General features: G+C 44.6%; 1 protein-coding gene across 5 annotated transcripts in view; it reads right to left on the minus strand.

Moving 5' to 3' along the window:
* The window catches only part of abcc10 (ATP-binding cassette, sub-family C (CFTR/MRP), member 10), a 505256-nt gene that overhangs the window by 425414 nt on the left and 52455 nt on the right, over positions 1-27387 (minus strand). For all 5 annotated transcript variants that reach the window (XM_068028201.1, XM_068028199.1, XM_068028202.1 and 2 more), the window contains exons 3-4: positions 24998-26366; positions 13662-13889 (exon numbers count right to left, since the gene is read on the minus strand). In XM_068028201.1, the coding sequence (XP_067884302.1) occupies positions 13662-13889; positions 24998-26366 (1597 nt within the window). The remainder of the gene's footprint in view (positions 1-13661; positions 13890-24997; positions 26367-27387) is intronic.

The raw sequence follows: 27387 nt of genomic DNA on the forward strand, positions 1-27387 counted from the left end.
GGCTGCACAATGATAGGGGTGCCCAGCACATTGGTGCAAAAGACAAGGCTGAAGCATTTGCATCCAGTTTCAGCCAGAAGTGCTGCGTGGATGATCCATCTCGGCCTCCTCCTGCAGTCTCCAGCATCAAAGACACCAGTCTGCAGCCAATTCAATTCATTCCATGTGATATCAAGGAACGGCTGATGGCACTGGATACAGGAAAGGCTATGGGCCCTGACAATCAGTGGAAATAGTTTATCTTTATCTACCCTGTCTTTTCCTGTCAATACCTTTATTATCCGGCAATAGTACTGAAGACTTGTGTTCCAGAACTAGCCTGATCCCTAGCCAAGCTGTTCCAGTACAGCTACAACACTGGCATCTACCTGACAATATGGAAAATTGCCCAGGTGCGTCCTGTGCACAAAAAGCAGGACAAATCTGACCCGGCCAATTACTGCTCCATCAGTCTACTCTCGACCATCAGCAAAGTGATGGAAGGGGTCGTCGACAGTGCTATCAGGCGGCACTGGCTCAGCAATAACCTGCTCAGTTTGGGTTCCACCAGGACCACTCAGCTCCTGACCTCATTACAGCCTTGGTTCAAACATGGACAAAAAAGCTCAACTCAAGAGGTGAGGTGATTCAAGGTAGCATTTGACCGAGTATGCCATCAAGCAGCCCTAGCAAAACTACAGTCAATGGGAAGCAGGGGGAAAACTCTTGGTTGGGTGGAGTCATACCGAGTGCAAAAGAATATAGTTGTGGTTGTTGGAGGTCAATCATCTCAGTCCTAGTACATCACGATAGGAGTTCCTCAGGGCAGTGTCTTAGGCCCAACCATCTACAGCTGCTTCATCAATGACCTTCCCTGCATCTGAGGTTCGAAGTGGGGATGTTCGCTGATGACTGCACAATGTTCAGCACCATTCGTGACTCTTCAGACACTGAAGTAGCCCATGTCCATATGCAGCAAGACCTGGACAACATCCAGGCTTGGGTTGATAAGTGGCAATTCACATTCGCGCCACACAAGTGCTAGACAATGATCATCTCAAACAAGAGAGAATCTAACCGTCTGGTGTGAGTAGTTTACAGGCCCCCTAACAGTAGTTATATTATTGGACAGACCATTAAATGGGAAATTATTGGTGCATGTTAAGAAGGTAATGTATTAATTGTGGGGAACTTTAATCTGCATATAGACTGGGGCAATCAAATTGGCAACAGTGGTCCAAAAGATAAGTTAATAAAATGTTTTCGCGACAGTTTCTTGCAGCAATACATTGTCGATCCGACCAGGCATAAAGCTATCTTCAATAGCCGTGGGGCGGCACAGTGGCGCAGTGGTTCGCACCACAGCCTCACAGCTCCAGCGACCCGGGTTCGATTCTGGGCACTGCCTGTGCGGAGTTTGCAAGTTCTCCCTGTGACCGCGTGGGTTTTCGCCGGGTGCTCCTGTTTCCTCCCACAGCCAAAGACTTGAAGGTTGATAGGTAAATTGGCTATTATAAATTGCCCCTAGTATAGGTAGGTGGGAGGGGAATTGAGGGAAGGTGGGGACGTGAGAGGGTAATGGGGTTAACGTAGGATTAGTATAAATGGGTGGTTGATGGTTGGCACAGCCGAAGGGCCTGTTTCAGTGCTGTATCTCGTATTGTGTAATGAAGCAGGGTTAATAAGCAATGTAATTGTAAAATATCCACTGGGAAATAGTGATCATAATACCACTGAATTTCATGTTGAGTTTGAAAGTTACACATTTCAATCACAAACAGGAATCCTAAACTTAAACATAGCCAATTACGAAGGTATGAGGGGCGAACTGGCTAAGGTTAATTGGGTAAATAGACTGGAAGGTAAGGTAGTAAATGAACAGAAGGAAGCATTTAAAGAAGCAATACAAAGGGTTCAACAAAAGTACATTCTGTTCAAAAACAAAAACTCGTCAAGAAAGACCCCTCTGTTGCACACTCAGGAAGTTAAGGGGAGTATTAGACTAAAAGAAGAGGCTTACAATGTTGTAAAACAATAGTAACACGTCTGAGCATTTGGGAGTGTTTTAGAAACTAGCAAAGGGCCATCAAAAAGTTGACAAAAAGGGAAAAAATAGAATGAGAGTAAACTAGCAATATAAAAACATATTGCAAGAACTTATATCAGTACATAAAAAAAGAGTAACTGAAGTAGACATTGTTCCCTTAAAGACAGAGACATGAGAAATCATTTTGGGAAATGAGGAAATGGCAGAGGCATTCAACAAATATTTTGTGTCTGTCTTCACAGTAGAAGACACAAGTTCCATACCAGAAATAGGCAATAACCTCGGGGCTAGAAAGAGTGAGGAAATTAAGGAAATTGATATCAGTTGAGAAAAAGTATTGGAGAAACTTGAGGGACTAAAATCTGACAAGTCCCCTGGACCAGATGGCCTACATCCTAGGAGCAAAGGAGGCTGAGAGGGGACATGATAGAGGTATATAAAATTATGAGAGGCATAAATAGGGTGGATAGCCAGAGTCTGTTTCCCATGGTAGGGGTGACTAAAACTAGAGGGCATTAATTTGAGGTGAGATGGAGGAGGTTTAAAGGGGATCAAAGGGGTAAATTTTTCACACAAAGAATAGTGGGTATCTGGAATGAACTGCCTGAGGAGGTGGTGGAGGCAAGAACAGTAGCGACATTTAAGAGGCATCTGGACAGGTACTTGAATGAGCAATATGGAATTAATGCAGGCAGGTGGGACTAGTATAGATAGGCATTATGGTCGGCATGGACGCGGTGTGCCGAAGGGCCTGTTTCTGTGCCGTATGACTCTATGACTCGATGAGAGAAACAGGAACTACAGGCCAGTTAGCCTAACGTCAATCATTCGGAAGATGCTGGAAACTATTATTAAAGAAGTCTTAACATTGCACTTGAAAAAGCATAGCATGATTGGAAAAAATCAGCATGGTTTACTAAAGGGAGATCCTGCCTGACAAATTTACTGGAGATTTTTGAGGATAGAACAAGTAGGGCAGATAAAGGGGAACCAGCAGATCTAGTATACCTGGATTTCCAAAAGGCATTCAAAAAGGTGCCACATAAAAGATTAATAGGCAAGATCAGGGCTCATAGTGTTGGGGGTAATATATTAGCGTGGATAGAGGATTGGTTTAAAGACAGGAAGACATGAGGGTAGGCGGTGGCGTAGTGGTATTGTCACTGGACTAGTAACCCGGAGACCCAGGGTATTTCTATAGGGACATGGGTTCGAATCCCACCACAGCAGAAGGTGGAATTTGAATTTAATTAATAAATATGGAATTAAAAACTAGTCTAATGATGGCCATGAAACCATTCTTGATTGTTGTAAAAACACATCTGGTTCACTAACGTCCTTTCGGGAAGGAAATCTGCTGTCTTTACCTGGTCTGGCCTACATTAGACTCCAGACCCACAACAATGTGGTTAACTCTTACATGCCCTCTGAAATGGCCTAGCAAGCCGCTCAGTTGTACCTAACCGCTACAAAGTCAATAAAAAGGAATGAAACAGGACGGACCACCCAGCATCGACCTAGTCACCGGAAACGACAAACCCAGCCCTGTCGACCCTGCAAAGTCCTCCTTACTAACATCTGGGGGCTTGTGCCAAAGTTGGGAGAGCTGTCCCACAGACTAGTCAAGCAACAGCCTGACATAGTCATACTCACGGAATCATACCTTACAATGTCCCAGACACCGCAATCACTATCCCCGGGTCTGTCCTGACCCAGCAGAGGTGGTGGCACAGTAGGAAGGGAGTTGCCCTGGGAGTCCTCAACATCGACTCCAGACCCCATGAAGTCTCATGGCATCAGGTCAAACATGGGCAAGGTAACCTCCTACTGATTACCACCTACCGCCCTCCCTCAGCTGATGATTCAGTACTCCTCCATGTTGAACAGCTCTTGGAGGAAGCACTGAGGGTGGCAAGGGCACAAAGTGTACTCTGGGTGGGGGACTTCAATATCCATCACCAAGAGTGTCTCGGTAGCACCACTACTGACCGAGCTGGCCGAGTCCTAAAGGACATAGCTGCTAGACTGGGTCTGCGTCAGGTGGTGGGGGAACCAACAAGAGGGAAAAACATACTTGACCTCGTCCTCACCAATCTGCCTGCTGCAGAAGCTTCTGTCCATGACTGTATTGGTGGGAGTGACCACTGCACAGTCCTTGTGGAGACGAAGTCCCTCCTTCACATTGAGGATACCATCCATCGTGTTGTGTGGCACTATCACCATGCTAAATGGGATAAATTTCGAACAGATCTAGCAATGCAAAACTGGGCATCCATGAGGCGCTGTGGGTCATCAGCAGCAGCAGAATTGTACTCAACCACAATCTGCAACCTCATAGCCCGGCATATCCCCCACTCTACCATTACCATCAAGCCAGGAGACCAACCTTGGTTCAATGAAGAGTGCAGGAGGGCATGCCAGGAGCAGCACCAGGCATACCTCAAAATGAGGTGTCAACCTGGTGAAGCTACAACACAGGACTATCTGCATGCCAAACTGCGTAAGCAGCATGCGATAGACAGCGCTAAGCGATCCCATAACCAACAGATCAGATCTAAGCTCTGCAGTCCTGCCACATCCAGCCGTGAAGGGTGGTGGACAATTAACTAACTGGAGGAGGTGGCTCCACAAATATCCCCATCCTCAATGATGGGGGAGCCCAGCACATCAGTGCGAAAGATAAGGCTGAAGCATTTGCATCAATCTTCAGCCAGAAATGCCAAGTTGATGATCCATCTCGGCCTCCTCCTGAAGTCCCCAGCATCACAGATGCCAGACTTCAGCCAATTCGATTCACTCCGCGTGATATCAAGAAACGACTGAAGGCACTGGATACTGCAAAAGCGATGGGCCCTGACAACATTCCGGCAATAGTTCTGAAGACCTGTGCTCCAGAACTTGCCGCGCCCCAAGCCAAGCTGTTCCAGTACAGCTATAACACTGGCATCTACCCTGCAATGTGGAAAATTGCCCAGGTATGTCCTGTACACAAAAAGCAGGACAAATCCAACCCGGCCAATTACCGCCCCATCAGCCTACTCTCAATCATCAGTAAAGTGATGGAAGGTGTCATCAACAGTGCCATCAAGTGGCACTTGCTTAGCAATAACCTGCTCAGTGTCGCTCAGTTTGGGTTCCACCAGGGCCACTCAGCTCCTGACCTCATTACAGCCTTGGTTCAAACATGGACAAAAGGGCTAAACTCAAGAGGTGAGGTGAGACTGACTGCCCTTGACATCAAGGCAGCATTTGACCGAGTATGGCATCAAGGAGCCCTCGCAAAACTGAGGTCAATGGGAATCAGGGGGAAAACCGCCCGCTGGCTGGAATCATACCTAGAGCAAAGGAAGATGGTTGCGGTTGTTGGAGATCAATCATCTGAGCTCCAGGGCATCACTGCAGGAGTTCCTCAGGGTAGTGTCCTCGGCCCAACCATCTTGAACTGCTTCATCAATGACCTTCCTTCAATCATAAGGTCAGAAGTGGGGATGATCGCTGATGATTGCACAATGTTCAGCACCATTCGTGACTCCTCAGATACTGAAGCAGTCCGTGTAGAAATGCAGCAAGACTTGGACAATATCCAGGCTTGGGCTGATAAGTGGCAAGTAACATTCGCGCCACACAAATGCCAGGCAATGACCATCTCCAACAAGACAGAATCTAACCATCGCCCCTTGACATTCAACAGCATTACCATCGCGGAATCCCCCACTATCAACATCCTAGGGGTTACCATTGACCAGAAACTGAACTGGAGTAGCCATATAAATACCCTGGCTACAACAGCAGGTCAGAGGCTCGGAATCCTGAGGCGAGGAACTCACCTCCTGACTCCCCAAAGCCTGTCCACCATCTACAAGGCACAAGTCAGGAGTGTGATGGAATAGTCTTTACTTGCCTGGATGGGTGCAGCTCCAACAACACTCAAGAAGCTCAACACCATCCAGGACAAAGCAGCCCGCTTGATTGGCACCTCATCCACCGCCTTCAACATTCACTCCCTCCACCACCAACGCACAGTGGCAGCAGTGTGTACCATCTACAAGGTGCACTGCAGCAATGCACCAAGGCTCCGTGGACAGCACCTTCCAAACCCGCAATCTCAACCAACTAGAAGGACAAGGGCAGCAAATACATGGGAACACCACCACTCTCACCAATGAAGACCGATGCAAAATATCTGTTCAATTCATCTGCAATCTCCGTATTATCCATTACTAATTCCCCAGACTCACTTTCTTTAGGACCAATGCTCACTTTGTTAACTCTTTTCTTTAAACATTTTATTTTATTTTTTTTAAATCTATAGAAACTCTTACTATCTGTCTTTATATTTCTAGCTATCTTTCTCTCGTACTCGAATTTCACCTTCCTTATCAATCTTTTCGTCTTTCTTTGCTGTTTTTTATAGTCTGTCCAATCTTCTGACCTGCCTCCCATCTTTGCACAATTATAAGCTTTTTCTTTAAGTTTGATACTATCTTGAACTATTTTAGTTCACCAAGGATGGCGGGTCCCACCCTTGAAATTTTTCTTTCTTGTTGGAATGTATCTATTCTGCGTATTCTGAAATATCCCCTTAAATGTCTGCCACTGCATCTCTATTAACCTATCCCTTAACCTAATTTGCCAGTTCACTTCAGCTAGCTCTGCTTTAATGCCCTCATAATTGCCCTTATTTAAGTTTAAAAGTCTTGGACCCACTCTTCTCTCCCTCAAACTGAATGTAAAATTCAATCATATTATGATCGCTGCTGCCAACTACCTTAGCTATGAAGTCATCAATTATTCCTATTTTGTTGCACAATACCAGTTTGAGTACAGCCTGCTCTCTGGTTGGCTCCAAAACATTCTATGTACTCCTCATCTTAGCTACCTCTGCCCATCTGATTTTTTCAGTCCATATGTAGGTTAAAATCCCCCATAATTATCGCTGTACCTTTCTGACAAGCTGCCATTATTTCTTCCTTTATACCCCGTCCCAGAATGTGTTTAACGTTAGGTGGCCTGTACACCATTCCCACAGTGACTTCTTGCCTTTATGATCTTGCATCTCTACCCAAAGTGCTTCTACATCTGGTCTCCTGAACAAAGAACAGTACAGCACAGGAACAGGCCATTCGGTCCTTCAAGCCTGCGCCGATCTTGATGCCTGCCTAAACTAAAACCTTCTGCACTTCCGGGGACCGTATCCCTCTATTCCCATAATATTCATGTATTTGTCAAGATGCCTCTTAAACGTCGCTATCGTACCTGCTTCCACCACCTCCCCCGGCAGCAAGTTCCAGGCACTCACCACCCTCTGTGTAAAGAACTTGCCACGCACATCCCCTCTAAACTTTGCCCCTCTCACCTTAAACCTTCTGGTAGTGTGGCGACCAGAATTGCACGCAATATTCTAAGTGTGGCCTAACTAAAGTTCTGTACAGCTGCAGCATGACTTGCCAATTTTTATACTCTAAGCCCCGACCGACGAAGGCAAGCATGCCGTATGCCTTCTTGACTACCTTATCCACCTGCGTTGCCACTTTCCGTGACCTGTGGACCTGTACACTCAGATCTCTCTGCCTGTCAATACTCCAAAGGGTTCTGCCATTTACTGTATGCTTCCCACCTGGATTAGACCTTCCAAAATGCATTACCTCACATTTGTCCGGATTAATCTCCATCTGCCATTTCTCCGCCCAAGTCTCCAACCGATCTATATCCTGCTGTATCCTCTGACAATCCTCATCACTATCCGCAACTCCACCAACCTTTGTGTCGTCCGCAAACTTACCAATGAGACCAGCTATATTTTCCTCCAAATTATTTATATATACTGCAAACAGCAAAGGTCCCAGCACTGATCCCTGCGGAACACCACTAATCACATCCCTCCATTCAGAAAAGCACCCTTCCACTGCTACCCTCTGTCTTCTATGACTGAGCCAGTTCTGTATCCATCTTGCCAGCTCACCTCTGATCCAGTGTGACTTCACCTTTTGTTCCAGTCTGCCATGAGGGGCCTTGTCAAAGGCTTTATGGAGTCCATATAGATAACATCCACTGCCCTTCCTTCATCAATCATCTTCGTCACTTCCTCAAAAAACTCAATCAAATTAGTGAGACACGACCTCCCCTTCACAAAACCATGCTGCCTCTCGCTAATAAGTTTGTTTGTTTCCAAATGGGAGTAAATCCTGTCCCGAAGAATCCTCTCTAATAATTTCCCTACCACTGACGTAAGGCTCACCGGCCTGTAATTTCCTGGATTATCCTTGCTACCCTTCTTAAACAAAGGAACAACATTGGCTATTCTCCAGTCCTCTGGGACCTCACCTGCAGCCAATGAGGATACAAAGATTTCTGTCAAGGCCCCAGCAATTTCTTCCCTTGCCTCCATCAGTATTCTGGGGTCGATCCCATCAGGCCCTGGGGACTTATCTACCTTAATGCATTGCAAGACACCCAACACCTCCTCCTTTTTGATAATGAGATGACTGAGACTATCTGCACTCCCTTCCCGAGGCTCATCATCCACCAAGTCCTTCTCATTGGTGAATACTGATGCAAAGTACTCATTTAGTACCTCGCCCATTTCCTCTGGCTCCACACATAGATTCCCTTCTCTGTCCTTGAATGGGCCAACCCTTTCTCTAGTTACCCTCTTCCTCTTTCTATACGTATAAAAAGCCTTGGGATTTTCCTTAATCCTGTTTGCCAATGACTTTTCATGACCCCTTTTAGCCCTCGTGACTCCTTGCTTAAGTTCCTTCCTACTGTCTTTATATTCCTCAAGGGATTCCTCGCCTTCCAGCCCTTACGAATGCTTCCTTTTTCTTTTTGACGAGGCTCACAATATCCCGCGTTATCCAAGGTTCCCGAAACTTACCAAACTTATCCTTCTTCCTCACAGTAACATGCTGGTCCTGAATTCTAATCAACTGACGTTTGAAAGACTCCCACATGTCAGATGTTGATTTACCCTCAAACAGCCACCCCCCAATCTAAATTCTTCAGTTCCTGCCTAATATTGTTATAATTAGCCTTCCCCCAATTTAGCACCTTCACCCGAGGACTACTCTTATCCTTATCCACAAGAACCTTAAAACTTATGGAATTATGGTCTCTGTTCCCGAAATGCTACCCTACTGAGACTTCAACCACCTGGCCGGGCTCATTCCCCAATACCAGGTCCAGTATGGCCCCTTCCCTAGTTGGACTATCTACATACTGTTTCAAGAAGCCCTCCTGGATGCTCCTTACAAATTCTGCCCCATCCAAGCCCCTAGCACTAAGTGAGTCCCAGTCAATATAGGGGAAGTTAAAATCACCCACCACTACAACCCTGTTACCTTTACATCTTTCCAAAATCTGTCTACATATCTGCTCCTGTACCTCCCGCTAGCTGTTGGGAGGCCTGTAGTAAACCCCCAACATCGTGACTGCCCCCTTCCTATTCCTGAGCTCCACCCATATTGCCTCGATGCCCGACCCCTCCGAGGTGTCCTCCCGCAGTACAGCTGAGATATTCTCCTTAACCAGTAATGCAATTCCCCCACCCCTTTTACATCCCCCTCTATCCCGCCTGAAGCTTCTGAATCCTGGAACCTTTAGCTGCCAATCCTGTCCTTCCCTCAACCAAGTCTCTGTAATGGCAACAACACCATAGTTCCAAGTACTAATCCAAGTTCTCAGTTCATCGGCCTTACCTGTTATACTTCTCGCATTGAAACAAATGCACTTCAGACCACCAGTCCCACTGTTCTCCACAACATCTCCCTGCCTGCTCTTCCTCTTAGTCTTACTGGCCTTATTTACTAGTTCCCCCTCATTTATTGCACTTGCTGTCCTACTGCTCTGGTTCCCACCCCCCTGCCACACTAGTTTCAACCCTCCCGAGTGACGCTAGCAAACCTCACAGCCAGGATATTAGTGCCCCTCCAGTTTCTATGCAACCCGTCCTTCTTGTACAGGTCCCATCTGTCCCTGTAGAGATCCCAATGGTCCAGATATCTGAAACCCTCCCTTCTACACCAGCTGTTCAGCCACGTGTCTAGCTGCACTATCTTCCTATTTCTATCCTCACTGGCACGTGGCACAGGGAGTAATCCCGAGATTACAACTCTAGAGGTCCTGTCTTTTAACTTTCTACCTAACTCCCTAAACTCCCCCTGCAGGACCTCGTCACTCATCCTGCCTATGTCGGTCCCAATGTGTACCACATCTTCTGGCTATTCACCTTCCCCCTTCAGAATGCCCCCTGTCCGTTCAGAGACATCCTTGACCCTGGCACCAGGGAGGCAACATACCATCCTGGAGTCTCTTTCACGACCACAGAAGCGCCTATCTGTGCCACTGACTATAGAGTCCCCTATAACTATTGCTCTTCTGCGCTTTGTCCCTCCCTGCTGAACAACAGTGCCAGCCGTGGTGCCACTGCTCTGGCTGCTGCTGTTTTCCCCTGATAGGCCATCCCCCCCCAACAGTATCCAAAACGGTATACTTGTTAGAGAGGGGGATAGCCACAGGGGATTCCTGCACTGACTGCCTGCCCCTTCTCGCGGTCACCCATCTATCTGCCTGCACCTTGGGTGTAACCACTTCTCTAAAACTCCTGTCTATGACACTTTCTGCCACCTGCATGCTCCTAAGTCCATCCAGTTGCCGCTCCAACCGATCCATGCGGTCTGTGAGGAGCTGCAACTGGGTACACTTCCTGCAGATGTAGTTGTCCGGAACGCTGGAAGCGTCACGGACCTCCCACATCTCACAGGTGAAGCACTTCACCCCTCTAACTGACATTTCTAGCACTAATTAATTAATTAATTTAAAATAAATACTTATTAAATCATTACTAAATAGTTATAATTAACTATATGGTCCCTAGTGCTAGATTCCTACTATAAATATTAAATGTTAAGTAAATACAGTAATCTCCTCCCTCTGGTTTAGTTACTCTACTTATTAATTAGTTAATTAGGGTTTTAATCAATTTTTATCAATGTTTTATTTCCAAACTCAGTAAAAATTCCCTACCAGCCAATCAGGTCACAGCTTTCCTGTGACGTCACTTTCAGGTTTTTTTTTTAACCAGAGGTAATTTTTTTATACTTACCGGTCTGGAACTCCGCCCTCCGAGTCTTCTCCCAGTCAGCTGTCCTCTTTGGAAGCTCTCGGCTCCTCTCACTCTGAGGACAGGTCGGAAATGAAAGCAGTTCCTCACTCCCTCCTCACCGAACGTCCTCAGTTACCAAACTTCCACTCTAGCACTCTAATGCAACCCAAGTCAGCATTCCAGTACAAACAAAGTCAGTACTGTAAGATGGCTCACTTTTATACTGACTGACTCTAGCCCCTGAAAACTGGTTCAAGCCACCTCTCTAATTAACAAGGTGCAGCTGCAAGCAGAGCCTGAGTGAACCCTGTTTAGAGCTGGTCTAAAACTCACCTTCTCCAACGCTAACAGCAACTGTTAAATTAATCTGCTAAATAAAAGACAGATTAGATTTAAGATAAAATTAACCCTTAATTATCCTCAGTTACCAAACTTGCACTATAGCACTCTAATGCAACCCAAGTCAGCACTCCAGTGAACTTGGGTCATCCCTCTCCATTGCGCTAATACCATCCTTAATTAACAGAGATACCCCTCCACCTTTTCCTCGCTTCCTGTCCTTCCTAAATGCCATGTATCCTTCAATATTCAGGTCCCAATCTATGTTGTCCTGCAGCCATGTCTCTGTAAAGGCTATCAGATTGTACTTATTTATTTCTATTTGCACTCTCAATTCATCTGTTTTATTTCGAATGCTACGTGCATTCAGCCACAGCGCCTTTAGTTGTGTAATTTTAATATTTTTGGAACCTCTAGCCTTATCTGTTGATTTACTCTTAGATTTGTATGCTCTGTCCCTTCCTGTCACAGTCTGTTTATCATTTCCCATATGAATAGCTTTCTCTCTTGCCTTGTCTCTGCTCCTTGATTTACCATACCTTCCCAAATTCCCTTCTGTTCCGAAGAAGGGTCACTGACCCGAAACGTTAACTCTGCTTCTCTTTCCACAGATGCTGCCAGACCTACTGAGTGGTTCCAGCATTTCTTGTTTTTATTTCAGATTTCCAGCATCCGCAGTATTTTGCTTTTATTCCCAAATTTGATCCCTTGCCCCCACTATTCAGTTTAAAATCCTCTCTACTTCCCTTGTTCTGTGGCTCTCTAAAACACCAGCCCCAGCATGGTTCGGGTGTCAACCGTCCCAACGGTACAGCCACCACTTTCCCCAGTACTGGTGCCAGTGCCCCACGAACCGGAACCCACTTCTACCAGAAAGGATATACTTGCACTGGAGGCGATGCAGCAAAGATTTACTAAATTGGTTCCTGGGATGAAGGGGTTGTCCTATGATGAGAGGCTTGGTAAATTGGGCCTATATTCTCTGGAGTTTAGAAGAATGAGGGGTGATCTAATTGAGACATACAAGATTCTGAAAGGGCTTGATAGCATAGAAGCTATGAGATTGTATCCGCTGGTCGGGGAATCCAGAACGTGGGGCATAGTTTTAGGATAAGCGGCCAATCATTCAGAACTGAGATGAAGAGAAATTACTACACTCAAAGTATTGTGAATCTTTGGAATTCTCCACCCCAGGGGGTTGTGGATGCTCCGTCATTGAATACATTTAAGGCTGGGATAGACAGATTTTTGGTCTCACAGGGAATCAAGGGATATGGGGAACAGGCAGAAAAGTGGAATTGAAGCCATGAATTGAAGTATTAAATGGCAGAGCATGCTCGATGGACCATATGGTCTACTTCTGCTCCTACTTCTCGTGTTCCCGTATCTCCCACTGATGTTCAATATCATTAGCATCCCTGAATCCCCCACTATTAACATCCTGGGGGGGTCACCAGTGACCAGAAACTAAACTGGACCAGTCACGTAAATGCTGTAGCTACAAGAGCAGGTCAGAGGCTGGGAATTCTGTGGCAAGTAACTCACCTCCTGTCTCCCCAGTGCCTGCCCACTATCTACAAGGCACAGGTCAGGAGTGTGATGGAATACTCTCCACTTGCCTGGATGAGTACGGCTTCAACAACACTCAAGAAACTTGACACCATCCAGGAAAAAGCAAACTGCTTGATTGGCATGCCATCCACCACCTTCAACATTCACTCCCTTCAGCACCAACGCACAGCAGCAGCAGTGTGTACCATCTACAAGATGTACTGCAGCAACTCACCAAGGCTCCTTCAACAGCATCTTCCAAACCTGTGACCTCTACCAACTAGAAGGACAAGGGCAGCAGATACATGGGAACACCACCACCTGCAAGTTCCCCTCCAAGCCACACATCATCCTGACTTGGAACTATATCACCGTTCCTTCATTGTCGCTAGATCAAAATCCTGGAACTCCCTTCCTAACAGCACTGTTGGTGTACCTACACCCCAATGACTGCAGTGGTTCAAGAAGACAGCTCACCACCACTTTGTCAAGGGCAATTAGGGATGGGCAATAAATGCTGGCCTAGCCAGAGACACCCACATCCCACGAACAAATAAAAAAAACTGGGAGCGGAGAACTGAGAAAAAAGTGTCAAATAAAATCAGGAAACACAAAGTAATTCTCAAATGATAAATTACTGACCTTGGCAGCAGTTAGCTGGTGTCCCAGCAAGACATAGGTGACAAAGGTAAGGATGGAGATCACGACAGGAAGTGCAGCCCACATGTAAACACAAACTGCGTCAAGATACTTGATGATTCTGAGATGGCCCAGCTCCTTCTCCCTGTAGGTAGCAACCTTATCGCTGAAATGTTTCTCCCAGGTATAGAACTTTATTACTCGCATTCCAAAAAGGATCTCAGACATCAGCTGGGAAATCAATAAAAGACAGGAGGTTAGCAGGTAAACCAGGGAACGGGACTTAGTCCCAGGGAACATTTACCAAGTAAATCAAGGAATAGGACCCATCACGTGTAGTCAACAGCATAAATCACAGAGATTCTCTTTCCCCAGTGTACAGACAGCAGAATAACACAGGGCTCTTCACAGGGTCTCCCCTCCACCTTTGTATGAAGAGCACAGAACTTAACACAGGGGCTCTGCCTCCTCACCCTCGGTGTTGCCAGAAGAGGGGAGGGGACCCCCTGTGATGAGCCCTGTATTATTCTTCTGTCTGTACACATACTATTGAAACAAAATAGATGAATTACCAACACAGATACAAATTAATGGGCTTGATTCATAGCCATTATAGAGATGTGGTTGCAGAGTGACCAAGATTGGGAACTAAATATTTCAGGAAGAGACAGGCAAAATGGAAAAGTAGGTTGAGGTAACCTTGATAATAAAGGATGGATAAAGACAGTAGAGAGAAAGTTAAGATGCAGAATTAGTTTGGATGGAGCTAAGAAACAACGATCAGAAAAATTGGTGGGAGATGTTTGTAGGCCACCAACAGTAGCTGTAGTGTACGGCAAAGCATAAATTAGGAAATTAAAGGTGCATGTAACATACAGAACATTTAATCTTGATACAGAGTGAGTAAACCAAATTCACAGTAATAGTCTTGAGGTCAAGTTCATGGAATGTATTCAAGATAGTTTTCTAGATCAACATGTCAAGGAACCAACTAGGGAACAGACTATTTTAGATCTAGTATTGTAAAGGGTCAATTAATAAGCCTGTAGTAAATTAGCCTCAGAGAAGAGTGATCCTAATATGATAGACTTTATATATAATTTGAACGTGATTTAGTTAAACTCAAAACCAGGGTCTTAACCTGAAGAAAGCAAACTATATAGGTTTGAACGGAGAGTTTGCTAAGGTACAGAGGGAAGACAGATTAAAAGATATGATGGTAGCAGTTTAAAGCATTTAAAGAATTATACATTCCCTTAAGGAATAAACACCCCATGGGAAAAGTGATCCAACTGAGACTAACAAGAGAAGTTTATATCAAAGGAAGAGGCTTATAATTCTGGAACCAACCAGGGAGGAGGTTATATTAGACTTGGTATTGCATAATGTGACAGGATTAATTAATGACCTCAGAGTAAAGGCACTTCTAGACAGCAGCGACCATAATATGATTGAATTTTACATCCAGTTTGAAAGAGAAAAGTGGGTCTAAGACCAGTATTTTAAACTTAAATAAGGGCAACTATGTGGGCATGAAAGCTGAGCTAGCTGAAGTGAACTGGGTTACTAAGCTAGGAGACAGATCAATAGAGAAGCAGTGGCAGACATTTAAGGGGATATTTCAGAATACTCAGGATAAGTATATACCTACTATAAAGAAAAATTCTAAGGGGAGGACCCATGATCCATGTTTAACTCAAGAAGTTAAGGCAAGCATCAAACTTAAGGAAAAAGCACATCATAGTGCAAAGATGAGTGGCAGGTCAGATGATTGGTCAGAATATTAAGAACGGCAGAGAATGACTAAAAGGTTAATCAGGAGAAAGAAATTAGGGTATGAGAGGAAGCTAGCTAGAAATGTAAAAATGGATAGCAAGAGTTTCTACAGGTATTTAAAAAGGAAAATAGTAAGTAAATTGAGTGTTGGTCCTCTAAAGAGTGAGAATGGGGAGTTAATAGTAGATAATAAGGAAATGGCAGATGAAATGAACAAAATTTTGCTTCTGTCTTCACCATAGAGGATACAAAAAACATTCCAGTAATAGCTGTAAAACAGGAGGTAGAAGGAAGAGAGGAACTGGGTGAAATTACAATCACCAGGGTATTGGTACTGACCAAACTGATGGAGCTGCGGACTGACAAGTCCCTGGGTCCTGATGGACTTCATCCTAGGGTCTTAAAAGAGGTGGCTAAAGAGATAGTAGATGCGTTGGTATTAATTTTTCAAAATCCACTAGATTCTGGAAAAGTTCCATCAGACTGGAAAGTAGCAAATATAGGTTGGGGGGTGGGGGGGGTACAAGGCAGAAAACAGGTAACTATAGGCCAGTTAGCTTGATATCTGTCGTAGGGAAGGTGTTACAATTGATCATTAAGGGGTCTGTAGCGAGGCACTTAGAAAAACTCAAGGTAATCAGGAATAGCCAGCATGGTTTTGTGCAAGGGAAATCATGTTTCATCAATTTATTGGAGTTCTTTGAAGGAGTAACATGTGCTGTGGATAAAGGGAAGCCTGTTGACCTACTGTACTTGAATTTCTGGAAGGCATTTGACAAGGTGTCACATAAAAAGTTATTGCACAAAGTAGGAGCTCATGGTGTAGGGGGTAACATATTAGCATGGACAGAAGATTGGCTGGCTGACAGAAAACAGAGAGTATGGATAAATGGGTCCTTTTCTGATTGGCAGATGTGACCAGAGGAGTCCCGCAGGGGTATGTGCTGGGGCCTCAACTTTTTACTATTTATATCAATGACTTGGATAAGGAGAGCGATGGCACAGTAGTTAAATTTGCAGATGACACAAAGATAGGTAGGAAATTAAGTTGTGAAGAGGACATAAGGAGGTTGCAGACCGATACAGATACGTTGAGTGAGTGGACAAAAATCTGGCAGATGGAGTATAATGTGGGAAAACGTGAAGTTGTTAACTTTGGGAGGAAGAATAAAAAAGCAGAGTATTACTTAAACGGAGAACGACTGCAGAATTCCAAGGTGCAGAGGGATCTAGGTGTTCTAGTGCAGGAGTCACAAAAAGTTGGTATGCAGGTAGAGCAAGTCATAAAGAAGGTTAATGGAATGCTATCCTTTATTTCGAGAAGAATTGAAAATAAAAGCAAGGATGTTATGCTTCAGTTACACAGGGTATTGGGGAGATTACATCTCGAAAACTATGTGCAGTTTTGGTCTCCTTATTTAAGGAAGGATATAAATGCATTGGAGGCAGTTCAGTGGAGGTTTACTAGATGGTTACCTGGAATGAGCAGGTAATATTAGGAGGAAAGGTTGAACAGACTGAGCTTGTTTTCACTGGAGTTTAGAAGAGTGAGGGGAGACTTGATTGAAGTTTATAAGATCCTGAACAGTCTTGACAAGGTGGATGTGGAGAGGATGTTTCCTCTTGTGGCTGAGACCAGAACTAGGGGGTGCAGTTTTAAGATTAGGACAGTGATGAGGAAAATTCTTTTCTCTGAGGGTTGTGCCACTTTGGAACTCTGCCTCAGAAGGTGGTGGAGGCAGGGTCATTTAATATTTTTAAGGTGGAGGTAGATAGATTCTTGTTAGGCAAGGGAATCAAGGGTTACGGGGGTAGATGAGAGTGTGGAATTCGAGACACAAACAGATCAGCCATGATCTTATTGAATGGTGCAGCAGGCTCGAGGGGCCGAATGGCCTACTTCTGCTCCTAATTCATATGTTCTTATGTATGTTCATATAAGGAAATGGCAGAAACATTAAACAAATACTTTGTATCTGTCTTCAATTTAGAAGGCCCCAAAAACAGGGTCCAATTACATAGGGTCTAATGAGGAACTTAAAGAAATTAGTATTCGTAAAGAAAGTTACTAAGAAATTAATGGGACTAAAAGTCAACAAATCCCCTGGACCCTATTGGTCTACATCCTAGAGTTTTAAAAGCGGTCACTATAGAGATAGTGCAAGCATTGGTTTTGCTCTTCCAGGACTCCCTCGATTCTAGAATGATGCCTGCAGATTGGAAGGTAATAAGTATAATCCCATTATTCAATAAAAGAGGGAGAGAGAAAATAGGGAACTATAGGCCAGTTATAGCGTGACATAAGTAGTAAATCCAACATGAGGGATGTGTTAACAGGGCACTTAGAAGATCATAATGTGATTTGCAATCAACTTGAATATAGGAAAGAAAAGTGTGTTTGATATCTATTGTAACTAGCAGGGTAGATAAGGGGGATTCAATGGATGCTGTGTAATCAGATTTTCAAAAAGCATTTAATAATGCGCCACACAAGAGATTATTAAACAAAAATTAGGGTTCATGGAATTGAGGGTAATATATTAGCATGGATTGTAGATTGGTCAACAGACAGAAAACAGAGCAGGAATAAACAGGTCTTTTTTCAGATTGGCAGGCCTTAACCAGTGGGATACCACTATAGTAATGACTTCAGTAAGAAGACCGAGTGTAATGTATCTGAGGTTGCTGACAACATCAAGTTAGGTGAAAGTAACCTGTGTGGAGGACGCAAATAGGTTGCAAAGGGATATTAGATAGGTTAAGTGAGTGGGCAAGAAAATGGCCGATATAATATGATATGGAGAAGTGTGAAGTTATCCCCTTTGGTATTAAAAATATCAAAACAGAATATTTTTAAATGGTGTGAATAGAAATGTTGGTGTGCAGAGGGACCTGGGTGTCCTTGTGCACAAGACAAAGCAAGTTAACACGTAGATACAGCAAGCAATTAGGAAAGCAAATAGTATGTTAGCCTTTAATACAAAAGGATTAGAATACAAGAGTAAATAAGTCTTGCTACAGTTGCAGGGCCTTGGTAAGGCCACACTGGAGTACTGTGTACAGTTTTGGTGGCCTACCTAAGGAAGGATATACTTGCCTTAGAGGCAGCACAATGAACATTCACTAGACTGGTTGCTGGGATGAAGGGATTGTCCTATGAGGAGAGATTGAGTAGGACGGCACAGTGGTGCAGTGGTTAGCACCACAGCCTCACAGCTCCAGCAACACAGGTTCAGTTCTGGGTGCTGCCTGTGCGGAGTTTGCAAGTTCTCCCTGTGACCATGTGGGTTTTCTCTGGGTACTCCAGTTTCCTCCCACAGCCAAACACTTGCGGGTTGATAGGAAAATTGGCCATTGTAAAAATTACACTAGTGTAGGTAGGTGGTAGGAGAATTGAGGGAAGGTGGGGATGTGAGAAGGAAAATGGGATTAATGTAGGATTAGTATAAATGGGTGGTTGATGGTCAGCACAGACTCGGTGGGCCGAAGGACCTGTTTTGGTGCTGTATCTCTCTATGACCAGGCCCATATTCTCTAGAATTTAGAAGTATTAAAGATGGTCTCATCGAAGCATATAAAATTCTTGAGGAGTTTGACATGGTGGAAGGATGTTTCCCCTGGCTGGGGAGTCTAGAACTAGCTGGTCACAGTTTCAAAATAAGGTGTCAGCCAATTAGGACTGAAATGAGGAGAAATTTCTTCAATCAGAGTTATGAACCTTTCGAACTCTCTTCTCCAGGGGGCTGTGGATGCTCAGATTTAAGTATATCCAAGAGAGAGGTTGATAGATTTTTGAATACTAAGGAATATTGGGATGGAAGGTGGAGGTTAAGTATAAGATCAGCCATGATCTTACTTCATGGCAGAGCAGGATTAAAGAGCCGAATGGCTTACTCCTGCTCCTATTTCTTATGTGCTTATGTCCAGGAGGGTCTATCTGAATTTACAGGATGGGGGGGGGGGGGGGGCTCCAGGAGTGTGCTTCAGCATCTATGAGCATCTCCACGAGCGAGTAACTGCATTTTCAGTTTAAAATCACTGTTCAAAATGGACACATGAAAGATTGCCACCTGAAGAGTATCCAATATTTGTGACACCAGCAGGAGTCAGCACCTTCAAGAGGGCACCACAGAAAAATGAATCATGTAGCAGTTGCTAATGATGCAATAGTTGAAGTACTTTGAGGAACAGAAGATAAGGGTGATTCAGTTATGTTACATATTCGGATTTTCAAAAGGCCTCCGACAAGGCGGCAAATAGTAGACTCATGATTAAGGTCAGAACATGTGAGGTCAGGGCACATGCCTCTGGATAGCAAGCTGGCTACAAAACAGAAATCAGAGAGTTGGGGTTAAGGGTGACAACTCAGACTGGAGGAAGGTGGAAAGTAGTGTTACACATGGATCAATGCTGGGACCACTAATGTTCACCATTTACGTGAATGATTTGGACTTGGGAATCAGAATGGGAATGTTATTGCATGTGGATAACTGAGACAGATTAGAGTTTTAAAAAAAAGGTTCCTTTTAAAATCAAGCCCTAGGATAGCTACCTGTAAATGATTAGTAATGACTAGCTGTACTAGTGTTGTTTGCACAGAGTGAGGCTGTGAGTTGAGTGTGGGTTTTTTCGTTGGCTGGGGGCAGTGGAAGGTGCTCTTTGGTCTCTTTCTTTTCTGCCTTCTCAGCTTCAAAAGCTGATTGTAAATAGCTGGTAAGTTATTACATGAGCAAAATTTCACTGTAAAGTTAAGTAATGGTAGGGCAGCTCGGCCAAGTGGAATGTGCCTCCTGTGCAATGTGGGAAGTCGTGGACGTGCCACGTGACCTTGTCGAATATGTCTGCAGGAAGTGTTTCCAGTTGCAGAAGCTTCAGCTTCGGGTGTCGGAGCTCGAACGGCATCTGCAGTCACTGTGGCACATCCACGAGGTGGAGGACTTAAGTGGATGGCACTTTTCAGGTGGTCAACCTCGGCAAGCACAGTCGGGGAGGGGGACTGGATGGCTGCCGGACAGACAAAGAAGTCAGGGCAGGTAGTTCAGGAGTTCCCAGAGGACATCCCACTTTCTAACCGGTATTCAGTTCTGAGTGGAGAGTGCACAGAGAGTCATGACCGGAACATCATGGGTGACTCAGCTGTGCTGGGATGGAGAAAAAGGGACAAGATGGCAATAGTGGTAGGGGATTCTATGGTTAGAGGAACAGATAGGCGTTTTTGTGGTCGCAGACGTGATTCCAGGATGGTATGTTGCCTCCCTGGTGCAAGGGTCATGGATATCACCGAGCGGCTACAGAGTATTCTGGGGGGTGAGGATGCACAGCCGGAGGTCATGATCCACATTGGTACCAATGACATAGGCAGAAAGAGGGATGAAGTCCTGCAACAAGAATTTAGGGAGCTAGGTAGCAGATTAAAAAGTAGGACCTCAAAGGTTGTAATATCTGGGTTTCTCCCAGTGCCATGGGCTAGTGAGTACAGGAATAGGAAGTTAAAGCAGATGAATGCATGGCTAAAGAGATGGTGTAGGAGGGAGGGCTTAGGCTTCTTGGATCACTGGGTCTGTTTCTGGCGAAGGTGAGATCTGTACAAGTTGGACGGGTTGCACCTGAACTGGAACAGGACCAACATCGTTGCTGGGAGGTTTGCTAGTGCTGTTGGCGGAAGGTGGGGGGAGGGGGGGGGGGGGGGGGGGAGGTTTAAACTAATTTGGCAAGGGGGGGTGGGTTACAGAGTGGAGGTACAGTAGGGGGTGATGTACAATCAAATATAAAAGAGAAACTAAGTCAGTCTGGAGGGCAGAGTAAATACAGACCTGTTAAGGCACAAGTGAATAATGCAAGACTGGATTGTATCTATTTTAACGCTAGGAGTCTTACTAGTAAGGCAGATGAATTGAGGGCGTTGATTAACGCATGGGAATATGATATTAGTGCTATTTCTGAGACATGGTTGAGGGAGGGGCAGGACTGGCAGCTCAATATTCCAGGGTATAGAATCTTCAGACGTGATTGGGGAGGGGGTAAAAGAGGAGGTGGCATTACAATGTTCATTAAGGAGTCAATTACTGCAGTAAGGAGGGATGATATCTTAGAATGTTCCTCAAATGAGGCCATATGGGTAGAACTTAAAAACAAAAAGGGGGCATTCACTTGGTTGGGAGTGTACTACAGGCCTCCAAACAGTCAGGGAGAGATAGAGGAGCAGATATGTAGGCAAATCTCAGAAAGGTGTAAAAATAATAGGGCAATAATAGTAGGGGATTTCAACTTCCCCCATATTCGAGGGAATAGTATTAGCGCAAAAGGCTTAAACGGGTGGAATTCTTAAAATGCATTCAGGAGAGCTTTTTGAGCCAGTACATAGAGAGTCCTACAAGAGAAGGGGCAGTACTGGACCTAATCCTAGGGAATGAAGCCGGAGAAGTGGTAGAAGTGTCAGTGGGGGAACATTTCGGGGATAATGACCATAACTCTAAGATTTAATGTAATTATGGAAAAGAACATAGAGGGACCGGAAATAAAGGTACTGAATTGGGGGAAGGCCGATTTCAATATGATACAACAAGATCTGGCCAAAGTGGACTGGGAGCAGCTACTTGGAGAAAAGTCGACATCAAACCAGTGGGAGTCATTCAGAAAGGAATTAGTGAGAGTTCAGGTCCAACATGTTCCTGTAAAGGTGAAGAATAGGACCAACAAGTCCAGGGAACCATGGATGTCAAGGGATGTAGAGGATTGAATAATGAAAAAAAAAGGAGGCTTATGGCAGATTCAGAGCGCTGAAAACAGCAGAGGCATTAGAGGAGTATAGAAAGTGTAAGGAGGTACTTTAAAAAGTAATTAGGAGAGCGAAGAGGGGGCATGAAAAAACACTGGCGGGCAAGATAAAGGAAAATCCCAAGGCGTTTTATAAGTATATTAAGGGCAAGAGGATAACCAAGGAAAAAGTAGGGCCCATTAGGGATCAAAGTGCCAATCTGTGTGTGGAGGACATAGGTGAGGTTTTGAATGATTACTTTTCATCTGCGTTCACTATGGAGAAGGACAATGTAGGTGTAGAGATCAGGGAGGGGGATTGTCATATACTTAATCAAATTAACATTGAAAAGGAGGGAGTATTAGCTGTTTTAGCAGGCTTAAAGGTGGATAAATCCCCTGTCCCAGATGAGATGTATCCCAGGCTGTTATGTGAAGTAAGGGAGGAGATAGCAGAGGCTCTGACATAAATTTTCAAATCCTCTCTGGCCACAGAGGAGGTACCAGAGGATTGGAGGACAGCGAATGTGGTACCAATATTTAAGAAGGGTAGCAGGGATAAACCAGGTGATTACAGGCCCGTGAGTCTAACGTCAATGTTTGGGAAGCGATTGGAAAAGATTCTGAGAGACAGGATTAATTTCAACTTGGAGAGGCAGGGATTAATCAGGGATAGTCAGCATGGCTTTGTCAGGGGGAGATCGTGTCTAACAAATTTGACTAAATTTTTCAAGGAGGTGACCAGATGTGTAGATGAGGGTAAAGCAGTTTATGTAGTCTACATGGACTTCAGTAAGGCTTTTGATAAGGTCCCACATGGGAGATTGGTTAAGAAGTCAAGAGCCCATGGGATTTGGCAAATTGGATCCAAAATTGGCTTAGTAGCAGGAGGCAGAGGGTGATGGTCGAGGGTTGTTTTTGCGATTGGAAGCCTGTGACCAGTGGTGTACCACAGGGATCGGTGGTGGGACCCTTGTTGTTTGTAGTGTACATTAATGATTTAGACATGAATATAGGAGGTATGATCATTAAGTTTGCAGATAACACGAAAATTGGTGGTGTCGTAAATAGTGAGGAGGAAAGCCTTAGATTACAGGACGATATAGTTGGGTTGGTAAGATGGGCAGAGCAGTGGCAAATGGAATTTAATGCTGAGAAGTGTGATGTGATGCATTTTGGGAGGACTAACAAAGCAAGGGAATATCCAATGGATGGTAGGACCCTAGGAAGTACAGAGGGTCAGAGGGATATGGGTGTACCTGTCCATAGATCACTGAAGGCAGCAGCACATGTAGATAAGGTTAGGAAGGCATATGGGATACTTGCCTTTATTAGCTGAGGCATAATATAATGATATAATACAATATATAGAATATAAGAGCAGGGAGGTTATGATGGAGCTGTATAAAACGCTAGTTAGGCCACAGCTGGAGTACTGTGTACAGTTCTGGGCGCCACTATAGGAAGGATGTGATTGCACTGGAGAGGGTGCAGAGGAGATTCACCAGGATGTTGCCTGGGGTGGAGCATTTCAGCTATGAAGAGAGACTGGATAGGAGTTGTTTTCCTTCGAGCAGAGAAGGCTGAGGGGGGACCTGATTGAGGTATACAAAATTATGAGGGGCATTGATAGGATAGATAGGAGGAAACTTTTTCCTTTAGCGGAGTGGTCAACAACCAGGGCACATAGATTTTAGGTAAGGGACAGCAGGTTTAGAGGGGATTTGAGGTAAAATATTTCACCCAGAGAACACACTGCCTGAAGGGGTGTGGAGGCAGGAACCCTCACAACATTTAAGAAGTATTTAGATGAGCACTTGAAACATCATAGCATCCAAGGCGACGGGCCGAGTGCTGGGATTAGATTGGATGGGTGCTTGATGGTCAGTGCAGATGCTTTGGGCCGAAGGGCCTGTGTCTGTGCTGTATAAATCTATGACTCTGGAATACCATTTCAATTTTTGAAGAAGACACCAAATTGAGGGGTATATTTAATACTGAGGAAGAATGCAACAAATCACAAGACATTAAAAAACTTCAACATAGATAAGTGTAAGGTGGTGCATTTTGGCAGGTGGAATGAGAAGGTCACAGACTCTTTACAAAGCAAAAATCTCAATGAGGTAGAGGAGCAAAGGGATCTAGGGGTATAGATTCACAAATCATTTAAAGTAGCAATGCAAGCTAACAAGGCATTAAAAATGCAACAAAGTAATGGAGTTCATTTCTACAGGAATAGAATTGAAAAGCGAAAAGAGGTATGTGAAACTTGTATAGAACCTTGGTTAGACTGCACTTGGGACTACTATGCAGAGTTCTGGTTTCCACATTACAAAAAGGAGATTGAGGCACTGGAGAAGGTGCAAAACAAATTTACAAGGATGATGCCAAAGCTAAGAGGTTGGAAAGATTGAACAGATTGGCTCTCTCTTCTCCAGAAAAGAGAGGACTGAAGGGTTACCAACAGAGGTCTTTAAAATCATTAAAGAGTTTGATAGGGTAGATGTAGAGAAAATGTTTCCACTTGTGGAAGAGTTCACTAACGAACATAAGATAGTCAATAGGGAATTCAGGACAAACTTCTTTACCCAGAGAATGGTTAGAATGTGCAACTCACTACCACAGAGAGTAGTTGAGGCAAAGAGCATAGATGCAGGTAAAGAGAAGCGAAATAAACATATAAAGGAGAATGGAATAGAGTAAGATGAAGTGGGGTGGGCAGAGGCTCAAATATAGCATAAATACTGGCATGGACCAGTTAGACAGAATGGGCTATTTCTGTGCTGTAAATTCTACAGAACGCTTACCCTGACTCGGGAGTCCTTGTGCCCTAGCATTTTCTTGCTATCCTCCATGATTATGTTGGCGATGATCTTGTTTAATGGCACCAGCAGTAACCCCAGCACAAGGCCAGCTAAGAACGTCACACCAACCTGCTGGTACAGAAGGTAGAGTGCGATACTAAACTGAAAGGGTAGGCTCCACACCTCATGGAAGCTGGGAAAGAAATTCACTATCCGGTCTGTGTCAGTGCTCATGAAGTTGACAATCTCACCCACGGAGAATGTGGACAGAGTGGTAGTGCTGACACGTAGGGCTTTACGGTAGATGGCAGAGATTATAGCTGACCGGACCAACATACTGACAATCATGACTTGGTAGTTGAACTGGTTGAGGAGGATGGCACCCACAAAAGTGCTGAGAAATAGACCCAGAGTGTACCAGATGCCCTTGGTCAATTGCTCAGTGCCGGACTCCATGAAAGAGAGCAGTGAGTTTAAAAGCAGAGGTCCTGCAAAGCCCAACATGCTGCCTACAAATTTCAGTAGCCCAAGGCAGTAATAACGACAGCCAAAGGCTTTATGCAACACAGAGAGCAACTGCACTTCCATGTCCATGTTTGTAGATGTGGCCTCTTTCTGGGTCCCCTCAGATCTCTGTTGGATGCTTTGACTGCTGTCGATAGGCTGATTACTATCAGATTTTGGTTTGGTTTCCTTTCTTGATGCCTTCTCCAACTCACACTTCTGCCAGCATTTATGAAAATGTTCTTCAATGTTGTGGGTCCTAAGTTTCGGTGGTAGCTGGTAGATATTGTTGGGCTGGGAAATCTGTAGATTGTAGCCACGCTTCATGAGGGGGTTCATCCAGAAGTAGAAGATGCGAGAGATCCAGCTTGCCCCATCTTCAGCCACAATCTCTCCCTCAGGTCCAGCAGCACCACCCTGCAACAACGGCTCCTGCTCAGAGCTCAATTCATCTCTTCCAGGTTGGGAGGCGACAAGCACAACCACATAAGCAAGAAGCAAAGTTAATTCTGCACAGGTCAAAATGAATCTCAGCCAGCTCGTAAGGTAATCTGAACACGTGACCTGTCCAGTCTGGCAATCAGCTATCAGAATGATAATTAAGGCAGGGGCAGGAAGGACCGCAAAGAAAGGCAGTATTACTGGACCCAGGGAGCGTCCATACTGTGATTTGCTGAGAGCACCCACTGCCAGTCCATGAACAAGCCAGGCTATCACAGCAACAGAGTCCACCAACACCTCCAGCCACAGAGTACGCAAGTTCGGAAAAAAGATGACTGCCACCACATCAATAAGGAAAAGAGCCACCTGAATGAAAGAGATGATAATCCTGCATTCCCAGCTCCATGTGAAAATCTGCCAGCGGGATCTGCAAGAAAAAGTCAAATTTAGGACATTTTAAATGACTTTCTTTTTGTGATCAAGCTGAGAGATGTTGGTACTTTTAATTTTGGCCATCAGTATCAGCAATGAGTACTCCCAGTTCAGGAACAGTATTTCGAGGCTGTGAAGCTTGCTCTACACTACCCCTAAAATGCAACTCAGCCCAAACCTCAGAACAGCAACCTGACTGCACCAGCTGGCATTTTTTTGTGGACACCAGCCAACCTGTGGCCTTTCTTGATGAAATTGTTGATTTAGAACCAAACTAGAGATAGTTTTTTGCTTTGTACCATGTCCACCAGGTAGTGGGTTACTACTTCTCGATCTCACTTCACTTAGGACCCTAACAACCAGCGTTTGGGGGTGATAATTTCATTCCACCATTCAGGGGATAGTTTTTAAAAATCTAGAATATATAAACCAAATAATAAGTTGCAAAGTTTTGGCTTTAAAAATTGTTGTACTTCATAACAGTTACAACAGGAAACAGGCCACTTGGCCCAACCAGCCATCTCAGCATTTAGACACATCAGAAAACTCACATTTTTCAAACCTATTCCCCTTTTCCTTCATCTAATTATCCAATCTTGAATGTTAACATAGTTCCTGCCTCGACCACTAACCCTGGAAGGGAATTCTACAGCTACACAACTCTGTGTGAAGAGGTTTCTCCTGCCTCTTCGATTTCATCTTGTATCAATGGCCCTTAAAAGATAAATACACCGCATGTTGTAATGCAGAGCCAATCGGAAATCATCTACAGTTCTTGCTCCTGATCAATGAACGACAATTGGCACACCAGAAAGTACATTGTGAACAGCAAGTGAGGAAAAGATGGGACTCAGCTGTCCTCCCACATGGGAATACCCTGTTGGCACACTGCCAAGTTTCACACATGAATAATGCCCACTTAAATGAGGTACCAGAGAGAGAGAGGGAATACAGTGCCCATGAAGCCCAGTGAGGTGTCTGCACTCTTCACCCCAGCCTTCGAGAGCATTGTAGGA

The sequence above is a fragment of the Heterodontus francisci genome, chromosome 3, assembly GCF_036365525.1.
Source record: "Heterodontus francisci isolate sHetFra1 chromosome 3, sHetFra1.hap1, whole genome shotgun sequence".
NCBI classification, from domain to species: domain Eukaryota; kingdom Metazoa; phylum Chordata; class Chondrichthyes; order Heterodontiformes; family Heterodontidae; genus Heterodontus; species Heterodontus francisci.